Raw genomic sequence first — 21,793 nt, 5'->3', positions numbered from 1 at the left:
TTAAATAATGTGACATTAATGTCCTGCTTGAAACTGGTCTTTTGTTGAACTTTTTCCATCTTTTTGCTGTGTATTTATGGTATGTTTTATCCAAAGATCAAAAGTTATGCAGTTTAGTGTGGAAATGTGGTTGCAAAAAGTGTTCTTTAGATAATATCTAACTATATCAGACTCTTGGAGAATCTACAAATCCCATCTCCTAAATCAAAGTTTAGCATTCATATTTTTCTGACCACTTGGGGGTAGCAAATAAGCTGCAACACAAGACTAAACTATTAGTTTATGAACATGTTGGCAAACAATTCCCTATTCACGCAAGTAGAGGCAGGCAACATTAGTGTAAATTAGGTGAAATGCAATCTTCGCTCTACTTTTAGCTCAGTTTTGACTGAAATTGGACTTAAAGCTATCCAGGTGACCAGAATTACAACTTCAATGGAAGGATTTTGGTTTATTTGCATAGTTGATGCTACTGTATATCATGGGTCTGCTCCAAGGAATGGGTGGTTTTGGATTAATTGGCTTGCTCAAAACTGGAACATGGACCGGTCCAAACTAAGCATAAAACCAGGGGAAACTGGGATCAGCAGGTCACGACTGTTTAATTACTAGGAATCATTCCTTTTACTTTAAGGAAAAGAGGAAAACTGAGTTCAAGTCAAAATGAATGATTGACGCAGCTGAGAAAACAATGTATTTCATATTGTTTGAAATTGCCTACACTAAGTTTTTGAATTTAATTAGACATTTTACATTTGAACCATAAGTTAATCATTACCAGCTGCAGTGAGATTCAGGAAACTGGCATGTAAGAGTGCAGGTACATAGCTGAGCTTGCACTTCTGATGGATTTCAACATTGTCGTACAGTTTGAGAATGAAAAGGGGCATTCACTGCTGTGATGGTACTTACCTGTGGTATCTCTAACTGGACAGTGGCCTTCAGTGATCAAATTAGCAAACAGGACATCTACAAGCTCATCATAGACTCTGACAAACTACTAGTGAGTATCCACTTTAGTTTTCACTTTACAACCCACACAACAGGATCAAAACTGCAAGGTTAACCCTCACAATGACAAAGCAGACTCAAACAGCAGGCAGCCAACAAGTGAGTCAAAGTACCTGAAATTGTAATCAATGTTACTTTGTAGACAATAGTATTTTACGTGCTGCTGACTAAAATATCTGAATTCCACCCAGGATGACACAACCACTAGAGGACTCTAGTGTACAGAGTCAGTCGGGTGGATGGATGATATACTTACCCTAACACAGATCTTTAACAGGGGGTCCTCAGTTACTGCAGGGGGGGCCACCAAGTTATTGTTATAAAAAAATCCAAAAGGGAAAATGTCAACTAAACACAAGCCCAACATCAACAAACTCTATAAACCTAAACAAAATGATGTATAAATATATGAATGTCAATTATTTTAATAACTTTGTATTGTATGCACCATTAGTATGTGTAAGGGTTCCCTACACTCTCTTTCAGCTAAGTGGTCCTTGGCCTAAAAAACATTGAAGACCCCTGGCCTAACCCCACTAACACAGAACGTTTAGGGAACGTTGGAGTGTTAGTTTCTTGTTCCCAAAAGATTAGTTTGAACCAAACCAATGGTTTTTATACATACGTATACATTCATTCCACACAGACTGATATCTTTCAAGTGTTTATTTCTTTTAATTTTGATGATTATAACTGACAACTAATGAAAACCCCAAATTCAGTATCTCAGAAAATTAGAATATTGTGACAAGGTTCAATATTGAAGACACCTGGTGTCACTCTAATCAGCTAATTAACTCAAAACACCTGCAAAGGCCTTTAAATGGTCTCTCAGTCTAGTTCTGTAGGCTACACAATCATGGGGAAGACTGCTGACTGGACAGCTGTCCAAAAGACGACCATTGACACCTTGCACAAAGAGGGCGAAGGGAAGGAAAAGATGTGGTTAAAAAAAAGTGTACAAGCAATAGGGATAACTGCACCCTGGAGAGGATTGTGAAACAAAAGCCATTCAAAAATGTGGGGGAGATTCACAAAGAGTGGACTGCAGCTGGAGCCAGTGCTTCAAGAACCACTACGCACAGACGTATGCAAGACATGGGTTTCAGCTGTCGCATTCCTTGTGTCAAGCCACTCTTGAACAAGACACAGCGTCAGAAGCATCTCGCCTGGGCTAAAGACAAAAAGGATTGGACTGCTGCTGAGTGGTCCAAAGTTATGTTCTCTGATGAAAGTAAATTTTGCATTTCCTTTGGAAATCAAGGTCCCAGAGTCTGGAGGAAGAGAGGAGAGACACAGAATCCACGTTGCTTGAAGTCCAGTGTAAAGTCTCCACAGTGACCGTTTGGGGTGCCATGTCATCTGCTGGTGTTGGTCCACTGTGTTTTCTGAGGTCCAGGGTCAACGCAGCCGTCTACCAGGAAGTTTTAGAGCACTTCATGCTTCCTGCTGCTGACCAACTTTATGGAGATGCAGATTTCATTTTCCAACAGGACTTGGCACCTGCACACAGTGCCAAAGCTACCAGTACCTGGTTTAAGGACCATGGTATCTCTGTTCTTAATTGGCCAGCAAACTTGCCTGACCTTAACCCCATAGAAAATCTATGGGGTATTGTGAAGAGGAAGATGCGATGCGCCAGACCCAACAATGCAGAAGAGCTGAAGGCCACTATCAGAGCAACCTGGGCTCTCATAACACCTGAGCCGTACCACAGACTGATCGACTCCATGCCACACTACATTGCTGCAGTAATTCAGGCAAAAGGAGCCCCAACTAAGTATTGAGTGCTGTACATGCTCATACTTTTCATGTTCATACTTTTCAGTTGGCCAACATTTCTAAAAATCCTTTTGTGTATTAGTCTTAAGTAATATTCTAATTTTCAGAGATACTGAATTTGAGATTTTCATTAGTTGTCAGTTATAATCATCACAATTTAAAAGAAATGAACATTTGAAATATATCACTCTGTGTGTAATGATATGTAATATACAAATGTCACTTTGTGAATGGAATTACAGACATAAATCAACTTTTTCATGATATTCTAATAATGACCAGCACCTGTAATTGCATAAATTCAAATTTGTATTTCTATATGTTTTACAGCAACTTTTCCTGACAACCCTTGGAGGTTCGACCAGAGATACTGCCATTCGTTGCATGCTACGGCGAGTGCCAACCAATGACGTTCTAAAATCGTATAGCCTGCGGGGCAGAAAGGCAAAGAAGGCCTTCCAGGACCTGACAATCTGCAGAGTTATAACAGGCAGGTGTTATTTTATTGTTCACGTCAGTTTTATGCTTAGCTTGGCTGATAAGAGGTTTTAATTTGACTTGTAACTTTGCTTCATTTTGACTTCTACTCTAGCGGCCTCCCAGAAAAACTTCCCCGTGCTGACTGCAGCAGATGTGGAAGACCCCACAGTGCTCCCCCCCTCACAATATCCTAACAGCCCAGTGTCAAAGGTGGACTCATTCAAGTTTCTGGGCTCCATCATTTCCCAGGACCTGAAGTGGGAGTCCAACAACAACACCATCCTTAAAAAGGCTCAGCAGAGGATGTACTTCCTACGGCAACTGCGGAAGCATGGCCTACCACAAGAGCTATTGCCCATCTTCTACACTGCTGCTATCCTCCTTCCTCCTCCCCTCTGGCAGGCGCTACAGATCCCTGCACAGAAAAACAACCAGACACAAGAACAGCTTCTTTCCCACTGCCATCACTCTCCTGAACTGCTGATAAGTGGGGTCATCCCCACTTTGGCCATTCACCTACACATTACATACCTTATCATTCCAATATGCATCTTGCACACTACATTTGCACTCTACATCCAACTCCATTGTTATTTTTTTTTTTATTTGTATAGTTTGTTTGTTATATTATTTTTTTAGGCCTTTTTTATATTTTTTGTATTTTGTTAATTTTATATTAAAGTTTTAAATCCCATTAAGGTTGCCTGTTCATTCATTCCTGCCAATATATATAATTAATTCCTGCTCATGCACAGACAGTTTAAACTATTATATAATAAAATTGGTACCACAGTCGTTAAAGGTTAGGGGAACGTTCCCTAAAGGTTGCAACGTTATGGGAACGGTAACCAATCCCCACTCCCCATGCATAAACTTAACTACGTCTTCGATTTAGGATCTACCACAATACCTAAATTGAATGCAGCCGTCATTAATGTTTAGTTACACCGGCTTTCCCCACCATAACATGTCAAAATGTCTGCCATGACAAAGGGTCTATTAACATAAGGGCTACATCTGTTTCAGGCTATTTTATACAGTCTATGCTGTCAGGCAAGCTATAATGATACAAGAATAATCACGGTCATTATCAGCAACCATAGACAGTAAAAACAGACTGTAAAAAAAACTTGGCAGTAACACTAGGACCAGCAACACAATGACATCATTGTCTCAGGGGGCATGTCAGACTCTCTCTTGTACGATTTGATAGCATCTCAGAAAATAGACAAAGAAAAAAACTACACATGTAACTTTAAAATGGTACTACTTAAAAGTAAGTCAAATGAAAAAAGGCAGAAAAAAATCGTTTCAGCTTAATGCTTAAATTACGTCACTTCCGGGATGTATGGCAGAGCAAAATGACAGCTGGTTTGTTTTTATCAACAAGGAACATTCAAAATAGACCTCAAAGGTATAGTAGAACGACGACTATTTCATCAGTTTTTAAGACGTCCTCCTAGCATATTGTCACTAGCTAGTGATTATTGAAAGTATATTTATGTCGTTGCCATCTGTAATCCATCTCGGGCTCTATCGTTGCTGCTAGGGGTCAGAGAGTCTACTGGATGCGGTCTGCTACTCGGCTGTCAACAACCGGTTTGCACGTATTATTTACCAGTTAAATGTTATTTCTTTAACCAGGGATATAATGCTAAAAATGTTAAGTGCCTGTACAGGGTTAGCTATACGCTTTAGTAAAACAGCCAAACTCCTTTCGCAAAAATGTCAGTTTTTAGTTGTCTGAGCTGTATCGGCCTACGTAGCATAACAACATAACAACAACAACACTATAAACCTTTAACTAGCTAATCACCAAGAGATATACATTAATTCGGCGCAAATGTCATAGAAGTATCACAATACATTATCAGCTTTTATAATCGGTCTGCCTATTGATGTAACTTGGTGAGAGGCTATAGCTATTAAAGCACGTAGGCCTATAGAATTTAGAATTTAGTTTAAATAACTATTGCTTTGTCAAAAAAGTACATGCCGAATTTAAAAGAATTGCGTGCTGAATTGCAGGTCATCAGGTTTTACAAATTGTTAAATGTTTAACTTCACTGATAAGCAGAAAAATGATTAAATTAGGAGACTTTTAAAGGGTATTTGGCATAGCGGGCTCCCCATGTAAAAGAACAAGCCGAATTCCATTCAAAAATCAGTCTCTTTATAGATGCCTGTATCTTATCGACCGATGCATTACGTGGCAACATCACTTAATATATTTTACGAATCAGCAACAGTTACATATCAGGTCGGCGTATATCTAACAGAATAAGTAGCACAATATTGCAATAAAATATCAACGTTATAATCGACCATTTCTTTTCACCCAATACACGATATTCAGTAAAAAGGCTCTAGCTGGTAATCCGGCTTTACAATCTTTTAACTTATTATCTTCAGTCATCAGTCATTGAGTATATTTATATTGTCACAGACAGATAGTTGTATCTTTTTTGCTAATCCTTGTGGGGACAGTTCCTGTCTGGTTTGTATCTGTACTGTGAAGGCAGTTTTTTGGCTGTGCACTCTGTTCTACTTCTAAGTAATCTAAATGTGCTTCCATCTTCTTTTTTATTGATATTGGCAAATGAATAACAAGGCAGAAACGGATCTTTGACTTTGCTCTCCAGTGTCATGTGGTGAACAGCCTCCAAGTCCTCCCTGTTCTGGTCTGTCCAGAGCAACTGACCAAAGAGAGGACCAACATTGCTTCTAAGGACATCTGCCAGTACCACCAGCCACTCTGGAGTAAGAAACAACTGATAATGCTACAACCTCTCTTTCACCTGTAGAAATAGACAGCTTTGACATGTGTAAAGATTAATGACATGTTTTATTTGCACTTGAAATGATCTGTCAGTGGATACAAAATGAACCAGGCTTACCCCTGATTTCTTTGACAGGCCATTAGAGCAAACACCGAAGAAGACGGCGAGCTGTGATAGTGGTCAAGTCAAGGGAAACTTCTCTTCAGGTAAGATGCTTTCTGTCATTTATTTTGTTCTGTAATCACACATACAGTACCTGGATATTACCGAACAAGTAGAAATGTGTGACTTCTCTCAAACAGGACAGTGGGTCAAACACCAAACATGCATGTTGTTTTGGATCTGTGTTTTATTTGCCTGTTTTATAATAAAAAAAATAACCATGGCAGTAAAGCAAACTACTTGATTTGTTAGCTGAGTGACAAATTGCTTTCATACATTAACCACAATTTACTGCAGCCAATTTTTTGTCAAATAAGATATTGTAACAGGATCCTTTTATTTTTTTATTTCAGCAAAATCACTACATAATTTATGCTTCCCTGCAGCAGATTCCACAGAGAGGCTCTGCTCACTAAGCATTTAAAAACACAGACAGACACTCAACATTTTAATTCTAGAAATTTAAAAAAGTTCAGCATGAAGATCAGCTTTCTTGCTTCAGTCCTCTGGGCAAATTCAGGGGTATTTAAATTGGACAGTGTCTTTGTGGTTTGCTTATAAAGACCTGAGGACACCTCCGCTCCTTGTGTCCCTTCCCTTCTCCCATTATCATCCATACCTCTCTTAAAAAAAGCAGTCCTGGTCATTCTTGTGTTTCTGCATGGATTGCTAATATACACAAGCTAGACCTGAGAAAGGCACAATGGTTAATTTACAAAATATGCTTTTATAGGTACTATATTAGTAATGGCTGCATGATGGAAAAAGTTGCAAGGTAATTACTGAAATGAATGGACTGTGTTGGAGAAGATAAGAAATGTGGCAGAGAATTTTACAGTTAAACATCAAATCTTTAGCTATATCTGTCTCGGCTTTCTCTTTTTCCTGTATATTTTTTAACTGGTGTGGCAAAAGTAGCACTTTGTTTTTTAACTTAAAAGTGTGTATTTTTGCAACGATTATTGTTTAATTTAGGATGTTTTTTTCTTTCTGCATCATATCACATCTTAAATTGAATTTCTTTGAGTTTTTGGACTGTTGGGCAAAAACAGCAACAAGGATACTTGCCTGGGTCTCTGAATGATTGTGATAACCCTTTTTCACCGTTTTCTGAGGTTCCATAGGCCAAATGGTTCATTTACATATTCATGAAATTATAAGTAGATTAATAGATAATAGAAAATGAAAAGTCTTCGGTTGTAGCCCTTGTTCGACCTCTTCTTTATTTGTTGTTGTGCACTGTCATGATTGGCACAGCTATGTAAAAAGTCTGAGTTGAGTAGTGTGTATAGTAGCAAATGTGCTTGGATTGCACAGTTAATGAGGGCCCTACGTGCGAGCTGACGGCTAATCACTGTGGATGTCTGTCTCTTTGCTACACTGCTGACCAGCTGAGGGGGAGGCTGTTCAGCGGGACGGAGCCATGGAGCCACCAGAGGACACGTATGGTCGTACTTTTGTGGAGGTGATGAGTGAAAAGTACAGTCCAGAGAACTTTCCGTTACGCAGAGGGCCTGGTATGGCAGTGGTGGTGGTGCCCACCCCAGCTCCTCAAGGCTCCCCTGTGAAAGGTGAGCTGGAGATCAGATAGATATGGGCATGTCACTTTCCCCTTACCTCACTACAGCCTCTGTAGAATGGGCCAAGGCTTGTTACATTGAGCTGTTTTATATGTTGGTAGAGAGGGCAGTTGTGAGTGACAGCCGGACAACGACGGTTTCCAGCCAGTTTGACCCATTATTTAAAGATACAGCATGGCTGAATCCAAATGTGCACCCTAATTTGCAGACTGAGCACTCGTGGACTTTTGTCGTATGCACAATGTCATGTTCACTATCATCACACCAAGTCTGTGAGGGCGCTGGGCCAGGAGGGGATACAGCGCGCTATGGGACTTAAGACCTCACTGTAATGAATCAATGTAATGTCTAAAGCTTCCCATCTGTTTGACTAATTGTTTTTTTACTTCTTCCTTTCATCCTCTCCCACCTCTCCTCCAGACCGTCTGAACCTTCCCATTGTTCTGGTGTTGAATAGCTGTGGGATCAGCAGGGCAGGAGACCGGGCTGAGTGCTGCTTTCTGTGCCCATGTCATTGAGCTGGACCTGTCTCATAACAAGCTGCAGGACTGGCATGAGGTGCCGTCTCTGGGTTTATTACAGTAGTTAATTTCCATTAAAGGGATAAGGCTGGTGATATTCTGTATTTTACTTATTGTCAACATAGTCTTTATCCACGACGTTCCACTTCCGGGATTGCTCCGTTGCCGCCAGAAATTCCGCTGGATTTTACTCTCTTCGGCCAGATGTCCGGTACATTCTGCTTTCTTTGTGTTGGAATTTTAAACTCCGGTCAATTTCTGAGGACTATGGTTAACTGCTCCTCAGATCTCTGCAGGGTAAATCCAGACAGCTAGCTAGACTATCTGTCCAATCTGAGTTTTCTGTTGCACGACTAAAACAACTTTTGAACGTACACGTTCCACCAAAGTTCCTTCCCGAGGCTATTTTGCAGCAGCACCGGGGCTCTGCCCAGTGCTTAGCGCCGCCCATGACGATTGTGATTGGTTTAAAGAAATGTCAATAAACCAGAGCACGTTTTTCTCCCATCCCGGAATGCTGTGTGGACTAGCCAGACGACTTCCTCCGCAGCGCTGTGGAGGAAGGTCTGGTAATCGTGAGACTATTGTCAACACACCTGTGAAAAGACTGAACCAATTAATCCTACTAACTAACGTGTATCCGAAGCCGGATATATCTTATTTCTCTGTGTCATAGAGCTCCATTGTTGTCCAAAAACAATTAAAAACACATTAATGAGCCACAGTGTTGCACTGGGTGGCATGTTCCTTCATTACAATAAGTAAAACACTCTACCAGCCTTTTCCTGTGAGGGTTATCAAGTGAATATGCCAAACTTAGAAGGAAAACCTGTGCTGTCTCCTGGGGAGTATTTGTGATGATGCTATACAAATTATAATGACCAGTAATGATCCGTTGTCCATAAAGTGGAAACAGTCTTGTAGTTTTCTGTTCACATTCTGTGGTTTTTGAAATTAAAAAACACGTCATTGTCTCATTTTCAGATCAATAAAATCGTGTCCAACATCCCCAACCTGGAATTCCTGAACCTGAGCTCTAACCCCCTGGCAGAAATGACCATTGAGCCGCGCTGTGCGAAGGCCTTTCCCGGGTCCGGCGCCTCGTCCTCAACAACACCCGGGTGTCCTGGGACACCGTGATGCTGCTCACCACGGAGATACCGGAGTAAGAAGAATAGTTGATTAATGCTTCTCAATTTCTCCATAGGCTTTCAACCTATAATAACAGCAAATAACTGTCTGTATTAATATAGTATATAATGTAATGGAATAATATGGTATAACATATATTTAAAAAAAACAAAAACATTGTATGGTATAATGAAGTATAGAATATACAATATTATATATAAAGTATAATGTGATAGAATATTAAATATGCAATATTCATTAATTTGTCCGGACAGTGGAGAGGGAGAGACGTGGCTGAGTTTCCCAAGTGTGTAGTGTAGTGTTGTTCAGTGAGGATATCTGTAGGATATACAGTACTGTATGTACATTTTAGGTGGAGGAGGGCAGGTTTTAGAGGTTGTGAAGGAACGTCCTCCCTACTTGTCACTACGGTCCCTTTTTTATCATTCCTCTGCACCTCCAACAGCCACGGCCTGATGCATTATGTTTTTCGGGTTGTCCCTCGATTCGTAAGTACTAATGTCTTCCGTCCGTCTCTTCGACATACATTGTCCATCCATACGTTGTCCATCCGTACCATACTTGTGAACGCGATTTCTCAGGAACCCCTGGGGGGAAATTCTTCAGATTTGGCACAACCGTCCACTTGGACTCAAGGATAAACTGATTAGATTTTGGAGGTCAAAAGTCATAACTCAAGAATTCCTACGCTAATTACGACAACATTTCACACATACTGAATTAGTGACGCTAACTTAGGGTGCCCACCTTGTGGTGATTGTATAGATCTTCTGTGCTGCCGGGTTGAAGATGTGTGTAAAGGCATCCACATTCAGGGTTTTTCCTGGCTCAGAATGGGCCTCTTTGGGGGGCGCCAAAAATTCCTCTATGCAGGAAAAACTGCACATTTTGCCAAAAAAATACACAGAATACCTTTTTTATTATATTACTTTAAAGTCTTCACTACATATATTATGTAAATTCCATCCATCCATCCATCTTCATCCGCTTATCCGGGGTCGGGTCGCGGGGGTAGCAGCTCCAGCAGGGGACCCCAAACTTCCCTTTCCCGGGCCACATTAACCAGCTCCGACTGGGGGATCCCGAGGCGTTCCCAGGCCAGGTTAGAGATATAATCCCTCCACCTAGTCCTGGGTCTCCCCCGAGGCCTCCTCCCAGCTGGACGTGCCTGGAACACCTCCCTAGGGAGGCGCCCAGGGGGCATCCTTACCAGATGCCCGAACCACCTCAACTGGCTCCTTTCGACGCAAAGGAGCAGCGGCTCTACTCCGAGCTCCTCACGGATAACTGAGCTTCTCACCCTATCTCTAAGGAGGCGCCAGCTACCCTCCTGAGAAACCCATTTCGGCCGCTTGTACCCTGGATCTTGTTCTTTCGGTCATGACCCAGCCTTCATGACCATAGGTGAGGTAGGAACAAAAACTGACCGGTAGATTGAGAGCTTTTGCCTTCTGGCTCAGCTCTCTTTTCGTCTAGCGGTGCGATAAATTGAATGTAATACCGCACCTGCTGTGCCGATTCTCCGACCAATCTCCCGCTCCATTGTCCCCTCACTCGTGAACAAGACCCCAAGGTACTTGAACTCCTTCACTTGGGGTAGGACTCATTCCCTACCTGGAGAAGGCACTCCATCGGTTTCCTGCTGAGAACCATGGCCTCCGATTTAGAGGTGCTGATCCTCATCCCAGCCGCTTCACACTCGGCTGCGAACCGATCCAGTGAGTGCTGAAGGTCACAGGCCGATGATGCCATCAGGACCACATCATCTGCAAAAAAGCAGCGATGAGATCCCCCAGCCCACCGAACTGCAACCCCCTCTCCACCCCGACTACGCCTCGATATCCTGTCCATAAATACTACAAACAGGATTGGTGACAAAGCGCAGCCCTGGCGAGGCCAACTCTCACCTGAAGCTGAGTCCGACTTGCTGCGAGAACCCGGACACGGCTCGCGCTTTGGTGGTGCAGGGATGGATGGCCCTGAAGGGACCCCCTCACGTGCTCCCGCAGCACACTCGCAGTATCTCCCGGGGCGCCGGTCATACGCCTTCTCCAGATCCACAAAACACATGTGAGACTGGTTGAGCGTACTCCCAGGCTCCCTCCAGGATCCTTGCAGAGTAAAGATCTGGTCCGTTGTTCCACGACCAGGGGCGGAATCCGCGCTGTTCCTCTTCAACCTGAGATTCGATTATCGACCGAGACCCTCCTTTCCAGCACCTTCGAGTAGACTTTACCGGGGAGGCTGAGAAGTGTGATACCCCTGTAATTGGCACACACCCTCAGGTCCCCCTTTTTAAAAAGGGGAACCACCACCCCGGTCTGCCACTCCTTAGGCACTTATGTAAATTGTTGTAGTTTATTTTACATGCACAACATTCCACCCTGGTTTCTCCTGTTTTGTCCTGCAGGCTGGAGCAGTTGTTCCTGTGCCTTAACGAGTACAGTGGTGTGAGTGCCTCCAGTGTGGTCTGCCCCACCTTACGGCTGCTTCACATCACCGACAACAGCCTCCAGGACTGGGCAGAAGTCCGCAAGTTTGGCACCATGTTCCCGAACCTAGAGACTCTAGTCATGGCCAACAACAACTTGGTCTCCATTGACGACAACAAGGATATCCTGCAACGGCTCTTCCCTAACCTCCGCAGCATCAGCCTGCACAACTCAGGTCAGTGGATCTGACTGTTGAATTTCTGTGTGTGTTTCGGTGTAAGCCATGTTAAACAATTTAAATAGGTTTTATTGTCCCATGATGGTCGCACTGAGTGCTTCAGATTTTAAGTTAAGTACAGATTCATAGTGTCAGCATCTGTAGGCAACAAGTTAATAACGGCTGAGAATATTAGCACAAGCAAACATGTCACTGTATCCTAAAAGCTTTGCGTTATTTGTAGAGTATTGCAACAGATTCCTGTCCCCCGCCGCTTTTATCTCAGGTATTGTTTCTATTTTGGGTAGTATCAGCGGTGAATCTATTTTGAGAATTCTGTTAGGAGTAAAGGAGATGAATCCAAAGACGTTAAATTGACTTCAGTGCACCGCTTTGTCATATCTCCTTCGCCTCAGGCTCAGAAAATAATCCTTGCAAGTCATTTAGTTTCAGATTCAGCACTCAAGACTTTTTTTTTTTTATGTATTTTGTTTTTTAGCAAAAACCACATTCTGCTGAGATAATTTCCCTGGTAGGTTACGAGTGCAGTTTCCATTGTTCAGGGATTTTTTTTCAGAATTGAGTGCAAATGTCTCGAGACAATAGATAATAAAGCAGCAAAGATTGCAGCCTAGGATTAAGATTTTGACTTAAGATAAGATACTTAAAGGATTGTTTTTTTTATTGTTAGAAGTCCCTTTAAAAGACCCAAACCAAAAATGTGTGTGCATGCGTGGTAATGAAGGAACATGTCACCCAGTGAAAAAGTGTGGCTCATTGATACGTTTTAAGATGTATGGCACAGAGAATGTGATATATCAGGCTTTGCTTTGGATACACACACAATACTAGTAGAATGTATTAATTGATGGTTTTGATCTTTTCATGACATTTAATGACATTAAGTAAAATATAGAATATCACCAGACCTATTCTTTAAGCATAGGCAAACTTTACACATTTTAGCTATGCTTGTTTACCTTGCTCACCTCGCCCTTTTTAGATATTACCAGTCAGTTGAAGGACTGGAACTAGGGTCTGTCTTTGTCGGGTGAAAAGTTATTCTTCTAAAGTTTGTGTTATTTTTTAATTTCATGGCCAACATAGTCAGAACTTGTCAAAACACATTTAATTTTATGTCACCGGCTGGGTAGCCAGCTGAATCAGCTTGATTGTGGCTGTGTTTCAGAACCAAAGGGCCAGATGTGAGATATATCTACAGGGCTCTCAAGTGTCACGCATTGAGCGTGACAGTCACTCATTTCGGTCTTTTGTCACGCACTCCCGCCACACATTGTATTTCTCTCACTATGGAACCGGCAAGAATGAAGCGCGTCTCCCCTGGAGTTCTTAGTTGAGCCTGCCACTTATCAGCCAATCAAAAAAAAGAAAGGGGCTACACAATAGCCAATCAGAAAGTAGCACTATTGTATCTGGGTAAGATTTAATGCAACAACCAATGAAAAAAAAAAAGCATAGAGCAGCGTACAGACACTTCCCTAAACGTTCGCTCATTCAGAGACCCAACGGGGGACTCTGTGTCTGTCAGACGGTCTGAGATCTACCGTATCAGCAGAGCAATCACGTAATGCACAGCAGGCTATGGTGCAGGTAGATTATTTTCCGAAATATAGTGAATATTATAACTTTATTTTTCTCAAAATATCACGACGACTCCAAATCTCAGAGAACACAGATATATTTTGAGCAGAACTCTTGCTCAAACTTAACAATATTACAGTCCAGGGGTTTATTAATACATTAAAATGAATTAATGTATCATTGAGGTGAATAATTGTCATATGCACATTTAAGGAGGTTACTTCCTCAACAAAAGATGCAAAAGAGGAGGGAGGAGTAAATGATGCCTAGGCGACGTGTGTGGTGAATCAGATATAATTAGAAAAGTCGAACTACAGGAGAATAAATAGATGAAAGCAATACAGAATGCCTGACAGCCTTATTGCAATATATTCCATTATGTTTTTGGATTATAATCTATGTTTCCCTTTACATAAAGATATTTCCAGCAAAAATTGATTCAGAAAAGGTAGAAATAGGTGCATAAAAATTCACCAGAATGCAGGAAATGAAGTGTTTAATGCTCAAAATTGTCTGGGGAAGGACCCCCAGACTCCCCCACATTAGTCACCATGTGGAAATGGAATAAATACTTTGTATTTGGTTGAATTGTCAGTGCCATGTGTCAAACCTTTTCTTCTGCAAGTCTGAGCAATTATTAATAACAACAACAACACAAACACTAATAATAACAAACACCCCCATTCCCGCGATCCATCCAACCCGCCCACCCCCCTTTGACACCCTAATGGGGGGGGGAGGGTAGAATGTCACTCTTGCCTGTCTTCAAAACTTGAGAGCCCTGTATCTAATACATACAGTACTGTATGTGTCTGCCTAATGTCTAGGTTTAGGGGTACAGACTTGGGAGTATTTAGGCTGGGAAGCAGTGCTTAGGCTGGCTTTTGACCTTTGACTAAGTATACTGCCTTGTCATGCATCAAATCCAGTCATGCCTGCAAATAGTATCAATATTGGAAATGGAGAGACATTCATGCAGAGATCAAGCAAATCATAGGTAGTAGACCTACCTCTAGAGCCAGCCATCCTTATACTGCATATGGAATGAAGACCATGAATGAAGGTTAAATGAAAAAATACAATTTCTCTATAACAGAGTAACCAAACAACCCACCAAATGTCACCAGATTTTAAATGAAACGTATCTCCAGATGAAAAACAAAAAACCAAAATCTTAAATGGGAAATAAGCAAAACTGTTTTAACTTCAGCAGAAAATAGCTTGTTTTATCCCACCACCCATAGTAAGAAGGGGATGACGGAAATATATTTTCAGGGCCTTTAAACAAGCCCGGAAAGTCTAGACATATTCAGCTGCCACAAGTTCTCATTTTTTTCCCTTCCAGGAAAATGTTAGCCTGCTATTAACATATTGTACAATAAAGTGTTAGCACATAGCTTTGACAGAGTTATCTAAAGGATACATGGTGCACCTTCTTGCAATACTTGTCTACTGTCGCTGTTCCTTTGTCCTAACTGTTTAAAACATGACTTGCCTGCTTGTGTTGTCAGGTTTCAACCGATGGGAGGACATTGAGAAGCTCAACTTCTTCCCCAAGTTGGAGGAGGTGCGGCTGCAGGGCATTCCTTTACTGCAGACCTACACCAACACAGAGCGACGCAGCCTCATGATAGCACAGTGAGTCCCATCCATCAGTCCATCAGTCCATCAGTGAGAATGGAACTCCTTTACACTAGATAGAAAGATTGTTTGCTCCTACCACTGAGGAATGTTTAACATCTGAAATAGATGGCATTCAATCTGGTAGATTTCCGATTCAGACAGTGTCACACATATCTGCTTATGCAGTATGTATGTGCTTCCCCTCAGGCTCCCTTCAATATCACAGCTAAATGGCAGTGTTGTGACTGATTGTGAGAGAGAAGACGCAGAGAGGTTCTTCATTCGTTACCACTTAGACTACCCTGAGGAAGAGCTGCCTTACAGGTACGCTGCACTCACCGTCTATACACCAACTACAATGGTATGAGTGTGTGTGTTCTTAGGACTGACAGCAAAACCTGCTCTTTTCCTCCTAAGATACCATTCCCTGGTAACCAAGTATGGGAAGCTGGAACCACTTGCTGAGATTGACCTCCGACCTCGCTTCCGTGCCCAGGTGGAGGTTCACTGTGAGGAAAAAGTGGAACAGGTGTGTTAAATATGTCATGAGGTATTGTTCTGAATAGTTTACCAAAGTAGAATAACTTGAATGGCAGGGCTTCAAGTGAACTAGCGCTGTCAATTGATAAAAATTTGTAATCACGATTAATTGCATACTTTTTTTTTTTAATCTGTTCTACATGTACTTTAAAAGGGATATTTTTCAAGCTTTTAATGCTCAAGTGGTATTTGAGACTTGACTACTTCGTTGGTAACTCAATTCACATCAGACGGATTCTAGTGTTTAACCGAGGGTCTGTGGACTGCATGCATGGGAATGAATTATAATGTAAATATATTTTAATAACTTTATAAGTCGCTAACAGGGTCTGAAAAGTCGCTTAATCTAGCGAGAAAGTCGGCAACACTGTCCACAACCCTGATGCTGCAGCTTCCTGATTTCTCAAACTATGGAGCGAAATCACAGAACGTGCGTACGTTAATCGCGCTTTAAAAAAATGAGTGGCGTTAAAAGAAATGTGCGTTATGCTCTTATTATCGCGTTCATTTTGACAGCCCTAATTGTATCCCATTTATACTTGAGCTCACAATCCACGATCCAATTGAGTGTCTCATAAGTAAATGTAATGATTGTTTCTGCCTCGATTGGTTGATTGTGTCCTTGACACTAATGCTCCCTACTTTTGACTAATTGGCACACCAAGGATATATATTTAAAATTAATATCTGCACCAATCCAGTAGGGTGAAGCTTGTTATTTGAAACATTTGAACGCTTTAATAGATAAATATTCAGTTTCCTATGTTCTGCACAGTCAGTGGTTCTTGAGGAGTCCTGCAACCTTCATTAAACTTTCCTTTGTGAAGGACTTATCGATCAAACACGCCATGGGACTCCACACAGTGTTATTAATCCCACTTCAATGATTGAGACAGAAACAAAGCATTGCTGTGAAGGTCACTGTCTGTATTTAATTCCAATGTACTGAATATCAAATCCCTCACTAGTTAACGTGTTTAGAAATGCTTAGTTGTCTCGCGTATATTACGTCGTGCCCTGTGTCACTGCTCGAGGGTGTTCTTGTGACAAAATGTAGTTTGGAGACTAGACTCAAGGATTCCTCCTGGTGAAAGATCTAGTAGTGTGTGTCAGTCAGGTAGTGTGAAAACAAGACGGCAAGTTGTGTAGTGTGAACAGTACAGCAAACTGATGACTTTGAAAGACTTGTAGTGTGAACTTAGCTTAAGTCACAACCCTAACCCCCCCAGTGTCTGCACCTTTTGGACGATCCAGTATAAAGCTATACATTTTCAATAACAAACTATGCCCATTAAGATGAACAATACTAAGACTGGGGAAATATTTAAAATAAAATTGTGTTTCAGTGCACTTTAATCTATGGCCAGGGTTATGTTTGCATTTTTTACCATCAGTACATGCATAGTCTCGCATTGCCAGACCTATCGCCACAGCGCTGCGGAGGAAGGTCTGGCCCTTCCACATAACATTCCTGAACAGGAGAAAAAAAGTGCTCTGGTTGTTGTTCTTCAAACCAATCACAATCGTCTTGGACGGCGCTAATCTCCAGAAGCAGCATGCGTGGCTCCTCAAAATAGTCTCGGGAAGGAACATTTGCATCCTGCAAAAGAAAACGCCACATATTCTTTGTAAATCTTTACAATCATTCCTCGAATGAACCAAGCATGCCTGCCTTGTTGCAGGATCGAAATTGTCCTTCAAACTTGCCATTTTCAGCCAGTAACGTTGCTCAGAGGTTCCGGTTAATGTTGCTCGATCCGACCGGAGGATCTAAACCAACTATTAAAGTTAACTCAAAGAAAGCGGGAAGTGAGGGTCAGTCGTCGTCGATATAGTACTATACTATACGCACTAGTATATGCATAGCTTTTAACCATTCTTCTTAAGCCATTATATGCTGAATTTGATTGTTCTTGACTTTGGTTTACTGTACTTAATCCAAGTGAAATTAGTGTCAGTTTAATGCTTAATATGAAGAGACTGTTTGTCTTTGTGTCAGCTGAGCATCCGTTTGGACCAGACAGTAGCTGAGCTGAAGAAGCAGCTGACAACTGTGGTCCAGCTGTCCACCAACAGCATGAGGATCTATTACATCGACAAGTGCAGCGCCTTCGGTCCAGAAGAAATGAAGTACAACACCCGGGCCCTCCACTCCTACAGCATCCAAGACGGTGATGAAATACTGGTGGTGCCCAAGACCAAGTGAACAGCTGGTGTCCAACTGGATAATTTGAGTGACTCATTGATTGATTGATTAATTGGATTATTTGTTGCCTGGTTAACTGACATCACAAAATAGTTGAAAAAAACACATATGAACAGCATCAGCGGCCCACTTTTTTGGAATGAAGAGAGCAAAACGAGAATGATGTGAACACCATCATGCACAGTGGGCTGCTGGGAGGCTCTAGCTGGAAATGCAGCCATTAAGTCAAAATTTATTTCAGCTTTATTTGAGGGCATCCGCTGGAGTTAGTAGACAAATTTGTCACACTGGAAAACAGGCTGAGAGAGTAACTCACAGTCAGCTAGCAGCTTAAGCAGAGGAGAGAGGCGCTGCCGTACCAGCAAAGCTTCACTGCAGCTCTATACACGGCATGTACCTAGCACCTGCATAAGCAAGTATCCAACACCACTGGCTTGCCCAAATGTTGTGAAAACTACCCTGATTAGCAGTAAGGCAGTGCACTTTTAAAATGGGCACAATAGCAGGAGGAGCAGCAGTTGTTGAAGGAAAAATCCTGTCTAAAACACTGTTTAATGGTGGTGATGAAAGTAGTATTTTTTGGGTCTATTTTGTTGTATGGTGGTGTTTTTTTCTGTATTTCTGGGGTTAATTGCTAAAGTTAAAAAAATGCTACAGCAAATTTCGATCATTTGACAAAAATACAGGCAAAAAGCTAGAAAATGTTTCTAGATCCGTAATAACAAGCGATAAGTGTGAAATTTATCATAGAATATGCAATTTTAAATAGTCATTGAAAAATCCAGAACCAATGAATAAGCACATTTTGTAATTAATTACAAAAGTGTACTGGACACAAGATCTTCCAGTCGTGATCACTGCACTGCCTTTTTTGTTGAAGGCGCCCCGATCAGACCAGTTGCATTTTTTTTGTGACTCTTGCTAGGCAACCATCCAATCACCAGTCAACCGTTATTTTGCTGTGAAGTTAAATGCCGTTGGTCTTTCTTTTTTTCACTCTGAGTTGATGTTTGATGAACTTCAGCCGTTCAGAGTGAAAAAAAAAGTGAGGCGCTCAGCAACGCAAAAGCAGCAAGCAAAACGCTTCACTCTAAAACAATTACAAAAAGCCTCCCCAGGCCGCTAAACCATGCTCTGTCTGATCGGGGCCTCCTTCTTCACCATTCTCAGTGTGTGTGTGCCCTGCAGGATTCAAGTTTCCACATCACACTTTTGTTAGTTGCATAGTGCGTCAGGATTGGCTTCCAAACTAGTTGTCATCATGCTTGTACACTTACATGCTAAACGGAATTTTAAGGTGAGCACAGATAAACTTTCCTCCTTCAGTAGATGCATGTGAAAACAGTTTTCTACTGTCAAACCCTGCACACAAAAGGTCAAACATTCAATCAAGTGTGAAGAGTATTTTTAGGGTTGTTTTCTTTTACCCTGTTATGTGTTTTCTACATTTGTTTTCTGGACTTGGAGAAGGCTTACAACCATGTACCCCAGGGAGTCATGTGGGGAGTGTGGGGTACAGAGCCATCCGGTCCTTATATAACTGGAGTGAGAGCCGTGTCCACGTTCTCAGCAGGAAGTCAAACACGTTTTAGTTGAGCTTAGCCAGGGTTGTCCCTTGTCACCGATTTTGTTTGTGATTTCCATGGGTAGGATCTCAAGGCGGGGGTGGGAGAGTGATCATTTTGGGGACCTCAAAGTTGCATATCTGCTCTTTGCAGATGATGTGGTTCTGTTGACTTCATCAGACTGTGACCTCCTGCACACACTGAGGTAGTTTGTAGTCAAGTGTGGAGAAGTCAGGGTGAGAGTCAGCACCTCTGAGTCTGAGGCCGTGGTTTTCTGCCAGAAAATGGTGGATTGCTTTCTCTGGGTTGGAAATGAGTTACTGCCCCAAGTGAAGGAGTTCAAGTATCTCAGGGTGTTGTTCACAAGTGAGGGTGAGATGGGCAGGCGGATTGATGCAAAGCCGGAAGGCTAAGCTCTCGATTTACCAGTTGATCTATGTTTCGACCCTCGCCTATGGTCATGAGCTTTGGATAGTAACCGAAAGAACAAGATCACAGATAAAAGCGGCCACAATTAGGATAAAGAGCTCAGACATCTGGAGGGAGATCGGATTAGAGCCACTGCTCCTTCGCGTTGAAAGGGGCCAGTTGAGGTGGTTCAGGCATTTGATCAGGATGCCTCCTAGGGGCCCTAATTTGCAGGGTTTCCAGTTAAATCCAACTGATAGGAGACCCCAGGGTAGACCCAGAGCACACTGGAGAGATTATCTCAGGCTTGGGAACACCTCGGGATCCCTAAGGAGGAGCTGGAAAAAGTACCTGGGAAGAGGGATGTCTGGACTACCTTGCTTAGCCTGCTGCCACTGCAACCGCCCCCAGATAAGTGGCAGAAAACACACAACAGTAACTTTATTAGATTATTTTTTTTTTTTATGAGGAAAGGGAAAGAAGTGAAACACACACACACACACACACACACACACACACACACACACACCAGGGTACCCAAAAGACAATCTTTCATTGCACATTCTGCATAGCAGCAGTATGAAGGCATAACCTTTCTATTTAAAACCTCATGTAAGTGCATGCTTGATTATATTCATCCATCCATACATCCATTAGCTTAACCCGCTTATCCAAATCATGTTAATTGATTTGAGCAGATTCTAGGGAGCAGGATAAGGTTGAGAGTTTATCGTTAACTTATGTGTGCATGGTCATTTTAAGGGCACATGGCTGCAAACTGTTTTCATCAAATTACCTGATTTTGCATACATGGCTGATTTTACAAGTTATTGCTGATGTTGCTTACCCTGGTTGACACAAGACCCTTCTCAGTTGTAACTGAGAGTGGGTCTGGGCAAGCTTCATTCACAGCTCATTTCCAAAGGGGCGTCACCGACGGACGCCGCTCAAATGCCTCTGGGCGCAATTTTGATAGTCCTTCAACCAATCAGACCAACGTGACGTAGCAGCGACAGCGGCATCAACGGGTTCCTGCGTTATGTTGAATGTAAACAAAAAGCTGCTTTCCGTCGCTGCGCTATCGTCATCGTGCAAAGCCCGCCTCAACGGTTGCGATTGGTGCCTCGATTTGGAAATATTGGAAATGGGCTTGAATGGGTTATTGGCCAGACTGACTTGCAGAGCAAATCACAAATTTGCCGCAAGTTCGTCAGGCTAGATGTTGCTGGCTTTTACGAAAATAGCACTCTGACTTTTCAGTGCTCCATTTTTCTGATATAAGTCATATTTTATAATTTCTTTAATTACTTGCATATGATCTTGTTTTATAGATGTTTAAATGGTTCATCAATGTACTTTCTTTACAGTGAATATATCATTTTCTAAGAATATAATCAGCAATTCTTCTTAAACACATTTCCACTATTCAGTTAAATACTACTGTATTCTACATTTCACTCCATCCTGCACATAATTACTTCCACCAAAGATAGCTCATATGGTATTATTATTATTATAATGTGGACTATTTAAAAGATGATTTTATTATATAGCATCACCTTGTATAAGAGGAGCATTGATGTCTATCAATTTTTCTTATAGCAAGCAGCTTAGCAGAGTAGAGAATTCCCGACAGTGCACAGTGTTATGCTATGGACTTAGCGGATATTTCAAGTCACTACATTAAATATTCACATTTAGGGGCTGTTTGGAAACAAATACCTGTTTGGGC

The 21,793-nt window shown here is 41.8% G+C and overlaps 1 protein-coding gene across 1 annotated transcript; it reads left to right on the top strand.

Moving 5' to 3' along the window:
* The first annotated feature begins 5,982 nt into the window (after window positions 1-5,982).
* LOC144515741 (tubulin-specific chaperone cofactor E-like protein) lies at window positions 5,983-19,688 on the top strand. Its single transcript, XM_078246826.1, is given in 12 exon segments — window positions 5,983-6,033; window positions 6,189-6,259; window positions 7,607-7,786; window positions 8,216-8,285; window positions 8,287-8,353; window positions 9,301-9,400; window positions 9,403-9,481; window positions 11,879-12,135; window positions 15,231-15,357; window positions 15,550-15,666; window positions 15,760-15,871; window positions 17,882-19,688. Coding segments are annotated over 10 exon segments (1,284 nt in total). The 5' UTR covers window positions 5,983-6,033; window positions 6,189-6,259; window positions 7,607-7,638; the 3' UTR covers window positions 18,089-19,688.
* Window positions 19,689-21,793: the final 2,105 nt, after the last annotated feature.

This window comes from Sander vitreus, chromosome 3 (assembly GCF_031162955.1).
Source record: "Sander vitreus isolate 19-12246 chromosome 3, sanVit1, whole genome shotgun sequence".
In the NCBI taxonomy this organism is placed as follows: Eukaryota; Metazoa; Chordata; class Actinopteri; order Perciformes; family Percidae; genus Sander; species Sander vitreus.
The sequence above is the reverse complement of the archived record's forward strand: the minus strand, read 5'-3'. Positions and strand labels throughout refer to the sequence as shown.